We start from the raw sequence: 14633 nt of genomic DNA on the forward strand, positions 1-14633 counted from the left end.
AAAAAACGAACCAAAAAGCACAGTTTCTTAACATTACTCAAAATGCTACACTGAATTTGAATAGGAGACTTCAGATTTATTTAATTAATGCTAAACCTCAGGAACCTACTTTGCTATTTGTGTGTTTTATAATTATTGACCTCTGTTAACCATATTTAGCTGTCGCATCCAGTAGAGGGCAGCACCTGCTCAAATATTTATCACTGTGTGTCTATCTGTATGTCTTCTATATCAGGAGTGTATGCGTACAAGTTTGTAAATACCCATACAGAGAAGTTAAGCTGACACAGTATAAGCTCTGTCTGTAAGGATGGTTCAGGGCAGTGAGCACTGTGACGCTCAAAAGCTGATTCACTCGGTTTTGGACTGAGATGGGCTTAAGTTCTTCCAAGACCTGCGATTAAGAAATCCACATGAGACCAACAGCATGTATCACAGGGGGTGAGTGTGCCTGTCAGAACTGACAGGGTATAATAACTGTATGAGTGGAGGAGGAATTAAAAAAAGACCAGATGTCTGCAAAAGAACCAAAAATTTATTATTTTAACTTCATCAGTATACATATTGCATGTGAAAATAATAAACTAAGCATTAGCGAAAAAAGTCTAGCAAAATAAGTGAGTAAACGGGGAAAGGGGTCGTGAAAGTTTCTAGTGCACCTTAATAAAAAACAACTCAAAATGTTTTAACAAACATTTGTTTTTCTAGCATTAACATCACATTTATCAGCAAACTAAAATCCTATTCTCTCGCAGTTTAAATCAGAAAGTTCAAAGGTATAGTTGATACAACATTACTGCACAATTGCTAACATTCAGTCGACAGGTTAACGAGTCTAAACCCGCTGTCAGCTTTTAACTGGAGTTCAGACAAACTCCATTATCTATCAGTGCACAACAGATTACCTGTTTTACAAAACAGAGAAAAAAAACACTGATTTTCACTAATAACGCAAGAAGACCATTGGCCCCTGCTGCTGTATTATTAACCCAATGGGAAAGTGAGTCAAAAATGCACCACAGAAACAAGAGCGTAGCAACTAAGAAAACCTGGAGGCTAAATACAGCTGCCATCTTGGAGAGTCCAAAACAATTAAGAGAAAGAGTCAAACAAAGGCGATACGCTATACTAATAAAAATCCTGTCCTTGATCACTCTGCCTCTTATTAGCAAAGCTGAGAATACAAAAAAAACATTTGCAACTTTAATTGACTTTTGCACCAAAATGGCAAAAGTGTGTCTTTTTGTGCTGCTTGGAGAGGCAGCCAGGCCTCCTTACTAAATCCTCACCACATGTAGTAACTACGTGTGGTGTCAACAGGGGAGGGTTTTCCCTCTGTGCTTCCATCTTTGTCCTTCTCACCATCGGTCTCCCACAGGTTGATGAGTGGAGGGTAAAGCTCGTTCAGGGGGATGGAGGAAGTCTTCAGCATGTATTTCTTCAGGGAGTGGTGGTAGTTTTTTCTCTTCCATCTGCGGGCCATGTAGACACCCACAGTGGCAAGACTAAGGAAGGCCAGCATGGCCGCCATGACAGCCAGCACCGCTGCACTCGGGTGCTGGTCTGACAGGTCCAGGGCAAAGGTAGCGCCACGTGTTGTCACGTTAACACAAGACTTGTGTGTCTGCAGGTGGACATTGGAGACTGTGAGGCACACCTCGTACTCAGTGGCAGGTTGAAGGTGTGTGAGGTTGTACTCGTGAACGTCTACAGGGACACGAGCTGTGTAGGTGATGTGCGGATTGTCGATCTTCATGGTGGCTGAGGCCCACTTCAGGTTTGAGGACATGACATTAGAATTGACCTTCCAGGAAACCAGGATTGAGTGTGATTCAGTCTGCTTGACGTAGATCTTCATCACCTGGGCGCTGTCTAGCAGGGTGCCATTTACACGGATGGTGGCGACCTGTGTGTCAGCTCCTTCTGTGTTCTGGGCCACACAGGTGTAATGACCAGAATCCTCCACCTGAACATGAAACAGCCGCAGTGTTCCCTCACTGCTCAAGTGGTACCTCTCTGAGACCGTGTCTATCGTGATTTTTGTCCCAAGAGGAGTCACCCAGTAGATCTCAGGCTCGGGTTCAGCCATGGCCCTGCAGTCGAGGCTGACGCTCATGCCCAGCTCGAGGTTCAGGTGGCTGGGGAAGGTGTTGTGGGATATGAGCGGGAGACATTGCTCTGTGGACTCCAGAAGCCTTAGCCCTCGAACCCGCTGGCCTTTGAGCTCAGATGGGGAGGTGCACAGCATGGCCAGCGGCTCCATGAAGCGCACTGTGGTCCTGTTGGAACTCATCCACTGAATGACACAGTCACAACGCAATGGGTTGCTATGCAGACTGATCTCCCGCAGATTAGGCAGCACCTCCACAGTGTGCTGGTAAAGGGCAGTGAGGGCATTATTGTTAAGCATCAGGCTCTCCAAGGAGGGCATGTCCCTAAAGGCCAACCTGTGCACGTACGACAGTTTGGGGTTGTTGGTCGCCTCCAGCTTTGTCAGCTCTGGTAGGTTGTCCAGAGCGAAGCGGTCAATTGACACTAACTCCATCATGTTGTTGATACCCAACTCCTTCAGGTGTAACATGTTCCGGAAATCTCCTTCCTGGATTTTATGAACTGGATTTTTGTTTAAATCCAAGAATTTCAGATTGGGAACTTTTTGAAGGGACAGTTGAGGGATTCTGACCAGTTTGTTGTCATAGAAAGAAATGCTTTCAAGGTTGTCCAAACCTACAAATGCATTTGCTGGAACATCAGTAAGGTCCATGCCAGCTAGAACCAGACTCCTCAGTCTTCCTAGAGGCTTAAAGTTCATGTCCAGGAGGCCGATAACTGGGTTCTCCCCGATCATGAGGATCTCAAGGTTGGGTGTTTCTTCAAACCAGCGGCTATCTATGACATGGAGCCTGTTGGAGTTAAGATGAAGCCGCAGCAGGCTGTGCAGGCCTGCAAATGCCCGAGGGGAGATGGAGTTTATCTGGTTGTGGTTGATGTAAAGCTCCTGGAGATTGGAGAGGTTTCCCAGGCAATGGTCTGGCAGCTGGGTGATCTGGTTCTCCTCTAGATGCAGGGTGGTCAGGTGGTTCATGCTTGAGAGGCCCACAGCTTCCACAGTGCTGAAGTTGTTCTGGGATAGATCCAACTCCGTCAAGTTGAACAGCACATCCAGCTCTCCACTGGTGTGAGAGATGGCATTACTTTGGAGCAGTAACACCTGAGTGTCTGTGGACAGGTTAGTAGGGATGTGCGTGAGCCTCAAGTCATTGCAGTCCACTGTGGTAGCCTCCTTGTACGTCGACTGAGGGGTGAACCAAGGGCGGATCTCGCATACACACAAACGTGGACATTCTTTGCTCTGTATGGGCGACAGAGAGGAAAGAAGCAATCCCACGCACAGCCAGAGCAGAGGAGGCCAAGGCTGCGAGCTAAGCGCCATGATGTCTGCTCTCTCTGCTCACACAAAGCTTAGACGAGAGGCAGCGTTCTGGAGAAAGGTTTGGAGGGAAGGTTCATGAGCATTGGTCTGCTTTGCTGCTGGCTGGATGCTGTAGGCAATTTCCAGAGAGGTGACTTCTTATCCAGGAGAACGTTTTTTGCAGAGGCCAGGGCAGAAGATCATCTGGTTCAAACTTGACCTAAACAAACAGAAAGGACGTATAATGTTAAAACCTTTGATTAGCTGTCTGCAAACACAGTAACACAGTAAGGAAGTCACACTGACAGCAGCTGAATAGAGGATGTAAGTCATATTTGGTTTCCTTGCAGAGGGTTACAAATGAGGCAAGTGGCAGTTTTCCACTGTGCCACCCCACAGATATTTAGGGCACTAAGTTGACGTATCTAACAGAGCAGAATGAATTTGTCAAATTTGTCTTGTTGCCCTGCCATCTTGTAGACATTCATACCTTTTAATGAGCACCCACACAGCCAGACACAGTTTGAAAAATAAGAGTAAGTTTGAGAAAAAGTAACTTCTGAATCTTGAGATGAAATTGAGTGAGACCATGCATGCCAAATAACTACTGTGGATGACCAGGGGAAAGATATGGAGTGAAACTAAGTTGAATAAATGTAATTTATGTCGGACAAACAAGAGACTGCTGATGCTCCATAAATTAGCTAAACTTGGATCCCTTCTTATTAGTTATTTGTTAATGGTTGATTAGTCTCTAACTTTGATTCTCATTCTGAGAGAGGGAGAAAAAAAACACTCTCGCTTATTTGCATGTCCTTAAACCAATCCCAATCGTCTTGGGAGGCACTTAACCCAGGATGCAGCGACATTGCCCCTGCAAAATGACTAAAAAGAAAAGGTAACAGATGCTATCTTGTTTACGTTCGCGCCGTTAGCGAACAGGTTAGTGTTTGTGTAAGTTGCCAGTTTCAGCGTGCAGATTGCTCTGAGGTTATTTCACATAGCAAAAAGTGAAAAAAGATGTTGGAAAGGAAGGAAGGAAGCTAAGTCTACATCCTGTAAGTCAGACTAATGATTGATTAAAAAATGAGTGGTGGGCCATGAGCTTTGTTTCACTCTCTTTGTTAAACTGTTACATTAGTGAAAATCACTGTTACTTTTCTTCACAGGTTAAGAGAGCACAGGACTGTTACAGGAGTGGAAACAAAACAAATCTCTAATTTAGCTTCTCCACAACCAGAAATATCCGTGTAGCGTGTAGCTTGTAGCTTGTAATGCAAAAATGTGGTACATTATGTTTTTGTCATCACTCAAGATATGAACTCTGCCTCCCCGATGTGTTTTATTTGTCAGCACCCAATATGTTAACTCTGCTTCCCTGATGTGTTGCATATCTGTCTCCTCAGAGATTACTAACACTTCTTTGTCTCTGTGCCGGGTAGATTATCTGCATACCAGCTTGGTATCAGTGATCCTCTTGAACTAGTGTGTGTGGTGGGCACAGCCGGCAAATCTGGCTGTGAGCCCATTACACAACTTACTTAATAAACATGGAGTGTGTGCTCTTCACTGTTAATCACTCACTCCTTCATACAGGCCCATTGGAAGCTCATGAGAAGTTAATTTAGCTTTTTATTTCATAAGAGCCAGACTCGTCCAGGTGGGCTGACAGGCTGAGCTCCCAAAGGAGTTCTTAAATGTCCTGTTTTTGCTTTCATTTGCCGATTTCGCGACACCAACTTTTAGAAACGTCTGTCGGGATGACAGACTCAATATTTACAAGTAGATATGAAATCCTGAGCAATGCGGATGAAGGATCAGTCATCACTTTCTTTTGAAGAAATCCTAAATCCTTAAAATGATTCACAAACATACCTCTGTTGGCTTAGTTTTGTGTGTGCACACATTACTACGTTAGTGTTGTGAGTGATTGTGTGTGATGAGGGAGCAAAAAGGAAGCATCAGCCTCCATAACTGTGTGCATTAGCGAGAGAGAAGGCAAGAGAGACTCTTAGCTTCCTCTCCCTTGCTAAAACTAAACACCAGTGTCAGCTTGTACTCTGACTCACACTCAGAAATTCACACTCATAAATAAACTGAGGGTGAGCATCCAGTATGTGTGTGTGTGTGTGTGTCAGTGTAACAGATAGAGATAGTTGGCTGTATTTTGTTTCACATCAAAACTGACAAGTCCCCCCAATATTAACATAAAACAGCTACAGATTGTTTTCCCTCTCCTTTCATGTGCCGTCTGTTGGCGCCCTGCGATGTGTTGACACCCTCTCACAGTTTTCCCTCCACATTTGCATGTACAATTGTATAAAAAGCAGCTCAACAAATACAGAACGGCGCACTTTGCTATGCAGAAGAACAACACAATGAGACGTGCCAGAAGAGCGACACTGCAGCTTTTCTCAAATTCAGCAAAGGGAGAGAAATCAGATTCAGTGTTTCAGCATCACAGCTTATCCATGTTTGTTTCTCTTTGTGTAAGAGCGCACATGGTGTCTGGCATCAGGTGGCTGGTATCTGCAATGACCCGGTCGCACTCAAACTGACCTGATTCCCTCAGTGTGACTGAAACGTGGCACCTCCTCCTGACTTTCATAATCCATCATTCAGTTTCTCAAATAATCCATTCAAATGTCTTTTAATACTTGCCGGACGACTGTGCCTCGGTGTGAAGAGATTTACTTAGTAATACATTCGTCCGTCCTCTCTCTTCCTCAGTGTGTTGCGCGCTGCTCGGGTATAAAATTGGAAGAAACAGGCGGAGAAATCGCTGCTTTCATGCTGAGGCCATAAAACTCAGACACCTGGCACCAGGTTTCTGGCAGACTGGCAGCACTATGGGTGTCTGCATCCGTTCCCACCTCTCCCTCACTGTGTGTACGTGTTGACCTTGTTGACCCACAGAAGCTCTGCTGAGCACATATGCTCTTTTTCACTGATGACCTGCTTCATGATCACTGCAGTACACAAATTCATACTTACAAGCTACCCAGTACTGCCACTGGCCACAGACCAGCTCTATTGATGGTTAAGCAGAGTTGAGCATTGTGCTTAAAGGCTCATTTATGCTGCCTTTGCCCACTGAAATTTCCCTGTACACTGCAATTTCGATAAAGGCAATCTAACTGTCACTGTCCACATACTTCAACGCGTCCTTCACATTGGCATGGATGTAAAGAAATACAACCACTAGATGGCGCCGCTCTGAGGCAAATCGGCCTTGCACAGACCTCCACTTTTCCATCACCACCTTACATGCTCCTCCCAGCTGTTCTGTAGTAACTGTTTCTCTGTGCCTGTGCAAAGTAGCATCATACAGATGTTCAACTCCCGTAACGTCCCCATTTTAAAACTTTTTCCTCTTGTACTGTGGTCGTCTCTCGCTTAAAGTATTGGCTACACTCGCACACTGCCCCCCGACCACTACCAGAGGTACTGCGCCGCAAGCTATTAGAAAACGTGCAGAAATATGGACGAAATTAACGTATGAGTACCAACAGAAGGCTCTATTCGTATCTGTATGCATATCTAACGATAATCGTAAATGATACGTTTTACGGTAAAGCATTGCTTGTTTAATACAAATGAGCCCATCACTGTAATATCCATGATTTCCTCCACTCAGCTCAAGCACCCAGGGAGAGCACTGGGCTTTGAAGCCAGTTTTCGTAGTGGCTAAACAGTTTAATTACAACCTCATAACGACACATGGGGCCCAAAAAGACTTTTTTCAAGCGTCTGTAAAATGAGCATCACAAACCCTGCAGAACAAACGTAGAACGTCAGCTGTAGTCTTTGCGGTGTGTTCAAATGCAGCTTTTAGTTTTTGGCCGAGACACAGGCGACATGGGGCGACACAATACTTGAACTTGGTTGCCACTAGTTCTCTGATGTCAGTTTGGTATGTCTGGGCTCCAAGCATTCCTGTCAACTCCTAATCCAGGGATTCAAGCTGGCATACAGCCAGCTGCTCTGCCACGCTGCCTGAGTTTGTGGATAAAATTCTCAGCAGCAAATAGTTTTCATGTAGATGACGTACAACGTATCCATGTATCATGAATATATCTGAATCAACAACAAAAAAGTATTGGCCAACTCATTCACAATTGCCCTTCACTTCACTTCTACTAAAACTACATGAGGCTATTTTGGTCTGTGCGTTCTTTTACAGGATGGAAAGCACATGTGTATTCTGAGGAGACCGAGCACACTGTATTTTATTCTGCCTCAAAGTCCTGGCTACGAGTCTTGTCTCGAAACACGGCAAGAACTGAAACAAAGGAGAAGTGAAATCCCACAGGGTCATATCCAAGAGGGAGATGGAGAGAGGTGTGTTATAGCACCATGCTGTACAGAATCACTTTGGTGGGACGACACCTCTGTGAACTCTTGTTCTCTGGGATGTGACAGAGATTAGGTCTCAGATTAATTCTCCTACTGTCAAAGCGAGGCTGGACCAGCTCCTGTATCCTGAAAAAACGTTGCTAATCTCTCGGCTGAGGCAGCAGAAAGCAATTACACTGTCGGGAACATAATTAAAAATGCATGTGTACATATGTATCTACACTGCACCATCTCCGCACTGCCACAAAATACACATCCTGTTTTCCCGCTCGACTCACACGCTGTGACATGCATGCATACGCAGACCGCTGCGAGGAGGCAGAAAAATCCCTCAACAGCTTGGCATTATCCAGCTGACTGTCTGAATTGAAGCCTCCAGCAGGAGGGATTTACTCTGTCTGCACACCCAATCCTTATGAGGTTTTAATATAAGCACACACGATTACACATATAAAACACACACACATCAATAAATATACAACCACTGTAGCTTCCAGTGGGTTCACGTAAAGCTTGAAGCGAGGATCACTGGCCCTGAGGTTCAAAGCGAGACAGCGAGATGTAATTATGGGACATAATGAGCTTTGTCTGCTCCATGCTAGGGCCTCATAAATGCATTTATAGGACAGGATCTCTGGACAACACAGGGAGCAATGAAGATAATCAGAGTCGCTAAAGAAACACAGACCTGCAGTCAGACGCAGGGAGGATTTCTCTTTAAATCTTTTTCTGTTTTCACTGGATGAAGTTTAAAAAAAAAACACCTCTTGTTTTTGAATTCTTTTTTGAAAAAATGCCTCTTTGGTTGATTTGAAGAAATTTAATTAATACTCCTTTTTACACCTTCGAAGAAATTAGATGCAGCGCTGCTAATACTACACCTCATGTGCCACTGGTGCAGCCGGGGGGAACCTCACTTGATAGCACACTGCATCATTTTTCATAGGAGGCTGTGCTTTGCCCCGTCTATTCCTGAGGCCCTTTTCACTGGGTGCAAAATGTAAGCAGTGTTTCTGAATCAGCAGCCGCACAACAGGCTCACAGACATGCCGTCACCATAGCAACGGCTATGCCACCGGCATGTCTGTTTCATAACCAAATGAGAAGACATGAGAAGACAGCTATTAGTGCCATCAGGCGGTTTAAGGAATATGCCAGTGAGAGCTGCTGCTGGTACAAGAAGGTGACTGCAGCATTACACAGTATGGTGAAACAACAGAGCGTATATGCATGATGTAGTGGACCAGTAAGCACAATCACATCATGCACATATGCTCAAATGTCTGGCTCTTTCCCCGTGTCAGCTTACACCACCGGATAACATATCTCCACATTTAAACACTAAAACAACCAGTTTTTCAATCAGTCTCAATCCAGAGCTATCATGTGGTGCCTGATGTTTTCTCCATGTCTTCGCGGCGCTGGCCTGCCTGAGACACATCCTGTTCCTGCTCCATTAGTATGCAAGCGTCTCACTTCACATCACACAGGGCTTTGGTGCAGCTGCTGATGGCAGAGGTGTAGAGCCGAAGAGGAGAAGGATGCATGTCCACTCAGTCAGAGAGGGAAGAGAAAGAAAGTAAAGAGGGAGAGGATGGAGAGCTCTGCTTCAATTAGAAGGCCACAGGAGGGAACTGCTGAACTGAAAATGCAACAGGGCTGAGGGTACGATGAGGAAATCCCCCAAAACATATGGAATAAAAGAAAGAATGCTGCATACTTTTTAAAACATTTCTTCAGCCTCCATTAAGGTTTTATAAGCTGCTGCATGGCAAATTGCCTGTATTCCTATTTACTGCAAATCCATATGGTAGCTTTATTTCCCCGAGGAGCTGAGATGGATCTTGACACAATTTTTTCTCCTCTGGTTCTCATTTTTTTCATCTCTTCCCCTTTTGCCCTCCTCCCCCTCCACTTCATTGCTCCTTACAGTTGCAATGTTGATGGAAAGCCAGTTTGTTGTCATCGGAGCATCGATCAATCATACTGACAAAGCCAAAGCCTCTAATGTCAGGGGAATCCTTGTTAGAAAAAAATGCAGAGGTCAAGGAAGATTAACTTGTGCGGTTAAAATTGATTTTTAATTTGCACGATGTAGTTTTGGAGAAGAAAATCAAATTGAGGATTTTTTTTATTTACATTATTAATGAGGTGATAATACAAATTCAGAAAAACAGTTTTTTTCCCATGGCAGAACAAACAAGCTGTTCTCTGAGGAAAACAAGGTCCCCAGAACACTGTTTGAAGCTAGAAAGGTGGCAGGGTCCGCCAAATATAAACAAAGTAAAACAGCATGAAACTGTGTTGTCCTTTAAGGTCAGTTTGTTTATTCAGTTTCTTCAGTCATGAAAACAAAGAGAGTTTGTTTATTTAGTTTGTTTAGGCATAAAAAATGAGTCAATGAAGATCTTTCTCTCAGGGTGTCAGTTTTCTTTCTTTTCTCCGCAGGTTTTTGTTCAGTAGAGGAAGATCTTCATTGACTGTTTTTTTTTTATTTCTAAACAAAGTCTCTTTGTTTTCATGACTGAATAAACAAACTGACCTTAAAGGACAACAGTTTCATACTGTTTTTACTTTGTTTATATGTGGCGGACCCTGCCACCTTTCTAGCTTCAAACAGTGACCTGGACCTTATTTCCCTCTGAGAACAGCTTGTTTATTCAGTTATGGAAAAAATAAATATTTCTGACTTTGTGTTATAACCTCATTAATATTGTAAATATTAAAATTCTTTGTTTGAATTTCCTCTCCAAAACTACAGAGTGCCCCTTTAACTGAACTAAAGTATCTTCCACCTTGTCTATCTAGAACAAAAGCAGTGAGAAAAGTAATAACACAAAATACAGTTTCAGTCTATTGCTGATAAAACAAAGGATGAAAAAACAGCTGACTCAGTCATAACATCACATGACCGAACCTCTCATTGGCCCGTAGTGTTTCTACGCTCCCCTTCAGATCATACTCACAAAGGGAGAAGGTCAAGCTGTTGCACCCTTGTCTCTGCTGCTGTGGGAACCCCGGCACCAGCACATGTTGCAGAGTTTGGCCCTGTGGCTCACAATGGCTCGTACCCAAACACACACAGACGCACCGAGACGTGTCTTTGTTTCGACAGGTTCTCACACTCCTCATGACCAGCTGAGGACATACGTCACTGTGCATTGTGAGGACTGGGGGAAGGTGCCACGGCTTTTTCAACTCTCACTGGGCGACATATGTATCAATTGTTTGACTCCCAAAACAAATGCATAATGTTCCTCCTGTCCTGATCAAACCTATGTGATAACCTTACACCATACTGATATCAGTGGCTTCTTCAGTGGTCTCAGTAACAGGTGTTGCTGTAATGCAGCAGCTGAAACAACAGAGCTCACTTGACAAAGGTGACCCAAACAATGCAGACTCCCCCTGCCTGCTCTCTCCAACTTCTGAGCAGAAACACTGCCCCGTCTTTCTTTCTCTCTCCTCTGCGTCTTCCCTTCAGACATCTGCCGATTCTCCTGACCCCATGCAAATGGGTTCTGTGGAGCACATGAGCCCATACTCAGCTGTTTCGGCTGCACTCTGCACTGGCGAGTGATGCTGCAGTTTGTGTGAATGTTCCGCTCCACTGTTAGTTGAACCCGGTGTCACGGTGCAGTGAAATGTCAGGGCTGCTGGCGTGACTGCAGCTTTAATGATGAGACTCACAGTGTGCATTAATATTTGGCTTTTTTTTTAAAGGCAAAAGTACAAACAGAAGTGAATATTGCAACTTAACGCAAGAATTCCAGCATTTGTTTTTTTATGTTTGGTTTGTAGGTTTGCCTCTCCTCTTCTGATCTCTGATCAGTTTATGGCTATCTATTGTTTAGACTTGGAAAAAGGTTTATAATACTCTGCACAGATTGACCGCAGAGCACAGTGTCCTTGCAAATCTAATACTCCTATAATGCATTTTATCGACAAGACTGACCCAGCGCACACATTGCACATAAACATCAATAAACATGACAACTTTGAGGGTCTATTTTCTGTCAAAATCAGATCTTTCTTTGTTGGAGCTGCAAAAAAAAAACACTCAAATCTCTCTGTCTTCACGCGCAGCACGAGGACCCACGCCATGGAGAGAAACGCGTTATTGTTTCATTTCATCTTTGTTGATCTGTGCATTTCTAAAAAAAAAACAAGCAAATGATGACTTCATCTTTACGAGTTACGAGTTTATCACTCTTGACCCGATTGAAGAAAACAACAACACCCCTTTCTACCGAGAAATGAAATAAGGAAATGATCTGAGATGTTTTTTTTCTATGTATCCAGATTTCAGCACATGCACAGAATAAACACGCTGCTCTCACCTATGAAGCGCTGTATCCTCTGCTGCAGGCTACTGTATCTGACCCATGCGGTATCCGCAGCTCCGGGATGATGATGATGATGATGATGCAGACCGAAACAGAAAATAAGCAGCCTAATTCAGATCTTTGCGATATCAGCTCGGATCTCCTGCGCTGGAGACGCGGCGGGGATAGTTGAGAAGTGAAAGACGCTGCAGCGCACAGCTCCTCAGTGACGAGCAGCTGCCTGGCGCAGGTCAGCTGGACTGAAACGCGTCTGACACCGACAGCGGTGCCCAAAACAAGGCAACCCTCCTCACCATCTGTTCTGTCATCAGCACCACGGGAACAAAAGTCCCACCCTGCCGGCCACGAGCTGCGGAGTAAAGGAGCGTGATGGCTGGGCAGCTGGAGGAGAATATGGCACCTCATTGTTTGTTGAGCTCTTTAAAATGAGTTTTATTGTCGACATGACTGAAGTTTATTCATCAGTGAGGAAAGAGGCTCGTTTGAGAGGAGAGCAGATCTAAAGACTCTCGGGTGCCATGGACCCAGAGATGATATAAAATTAATGACTTTCTGATTAATAATTCAGAATAATTATGATATGAAATGGACTTTAAAGTGGATCTTATGACCCCCTCCCCCCTGTTTCTCTCTCTCTCTCTCTCTCTCTCTCTCTCTCTCACACACACACACACACACACACAAACACAAAAACTTCACAGAGGAGACTGTGTTGAAAGATACCTCTCTTCTCTCAGACCTGTCACTGGTTTGGATCCTTCCTCCTCCACCTCCCTTCCTCTCTAAGGGGAGCGGTGAAAATGACAATGTTTCATCACGTTGCTGTTTGAGCTGCTGCCTCTTCATCCATGCTGTAGCTACGGAGAAGGCATGTGATCATCATTTCTTTGTCGAGACAAGAACAGTGTGCCGGGCAGGTCCCATCTGAAAGTTACATCCACGTTCTTTAATTGGACATCAACACCATTTTGTCATTTCAGCGTTGTTTCCCCTTAATAAGTTTTACATGTGGTATTTGTGAACCTCTCTTCGATGCTCCTCCAGTCGTCCTCCTGTGTTTGTGCAGATTAAACCTCTCATGCAGTTGCCTTATTAATGCAATGCTTTATGCATTTAGCCTAAAGGTCACTCCTGAACACAAACAGCCAAACACTAAAGGGTTCAGCAAAACTGACATTGTTTAGGCCATAAAATCGGGTATTTAACGTGATTCAGCTCTGAGTCATGGAGGTACAGTAACTGATTCACTTCCGTTCTTCTTATTTACCACAAAGCATTTACATGCTCTGTAATGCATCTCCCTAATAAGCGTAACTGATGACATTACAAAGCCAACGAGCTTGTCTCTATAAGCAGATCTCAGTCTCTGTCACATCCTACTTGATATATTTAGAGCCACAGGGAAGGGATATTAACAGCTGTTTTATATTTGAAGTTCAAGAATTAAATATTAGACGATGGTCCCCTGGGGATGAATGCCTCTTCTTCTCGTAGAGTCGGGGAGCTGATGTTCTTCTAAACCTTCTACAGAAAACCTGAGGGGGGAAAAATGTCAGCAGGCCAGAGATATAGCTACTTGGTTTTAACAACGTGTTCACAAATGCATGATGGCTAGCTCGTGTATCCTGCGTGTGCTTGGAGTGTTGGTTGTGCACATCAACTGAAATCAATGCTGCAAAACCCCAAACAGGCAGTATGTGTGGCCTGTATGGGGTTTTGAAAGGGTCAGGGGTCAGTAAGAGTGTCAGAAGCGGCAGGGACAACGATGGCGGAAGGTTTTGAAGACAAGCTAAGGTGTGCCATGTTTTGGTATCATCCTGTAATGGTTGTCTACGTGAACGCGTGGTTAAAAGGCAAATATATCTCCAGCTGATGGCTGTCATCAGAAGGAAGAGTTCGAAGCTACTCCTGTCTTTTAGCCTTTAACTGAAACAAAAAATGCTTATATCAGAATTTTAGGAATTATGCTCACACATGTTTTTGCTGAGCGGTAAACAAGGCTGATACCACTTTCATGTCTGTACAATGAATAAGCCAGATTCAGTTGTTTGCTAGCTGTTCCCCCTGTTTCCAGTGTTGCTATCACACAGACACGAGAGTGAACACAAGACTCAAGCTTGGAAATCTTTAACCTTTGTCTATTAGGGCCAATCGGTAATCCATCCACGCTGCTGCAATGACTTTTTGCAACAATATAAAACAACAAATGTTATTGTAGCCTTCTGTAAACTGGACAGAAATGTTTTCATAACACACAAGTCTGATTCATCCTCAGAGACACTAACAAGATACTTGTTAGAAGGATTCCTATCTGAGACTGAAGGGTGTTTTTAAATGTTTCACTACTTTAAGATTCAGGATTATGTGCAGATTGAGTGTGAAGGAAATACAGAGTAAAAGCATTCTGAATACAAATGCATTAGTGAAATGTAATTCATTTTGCTGCAGGCCGACTGGAACTCGTTCAAATACCTTTTGTGGTGTCCAAAAACTGCACTGCGAGAAGCGCTCCTATCGCA

At 44.1% G+C, this 14633-nt stretch overlaps 1 protein-coding gene across 3 annotated transcripts; it reads right to left on the bottom strand.

Annotated features, from left to right (window-relative positions):
* Positions 1 to 515: 515 nt before the first annotated feature.
* On the bottom strand, positions 516 to 12530 carry LOC311253029 (leucine-rich repeat neuronal protein 1-like). Of its 3 annotated transcripts, none has more exons than XM_084346741.1 (2): positions 12109 to 12530; positions 516 to 3632 (listed from the first exon to the last, which is right to left on the bottom strand). In XM_084346741.1, exon 2 carries the CDS (start codon positions 3431 to 3433, stop codon positions 1286 to 1288), a length of 2148 nt encoding a protein of 715 aa, XP_084202867.1. In that variant the 5' UTR covers positions 3434 to 3632; positions 12109 to 12530; the 3' UTR covers positions 516 to 1285. The 3 variants fall into 3 exon arrangements, with proteins under 3 accessions (XP_084202867.1, XP_084202868.1, XP_084202869.1); XM_084346742.1 differs by lacking the exon at positions 12109 to 12530 and adding an exon at positions 6074 to 6161; XM_084346743.1 differs by lacking the exon at positions 12109 to 12530 and adding an exon at positions 5972 to 6064.
* Positions 12531 to 14633: the final 2103 nt, after the last annotated feature.

This window comes from Pagrus pagrus, assembly GCF_965226575.1.
Source record: "Pagrus pagrus genome assembly, chromosome: 3".
In the NCBI taxonomy this organism is placed as follows: Eukaryota; Metazoa; Chordata; class Actinopteri; order Spariformes; family Sparidae; genus Pagrus; species Pagrus pagrus.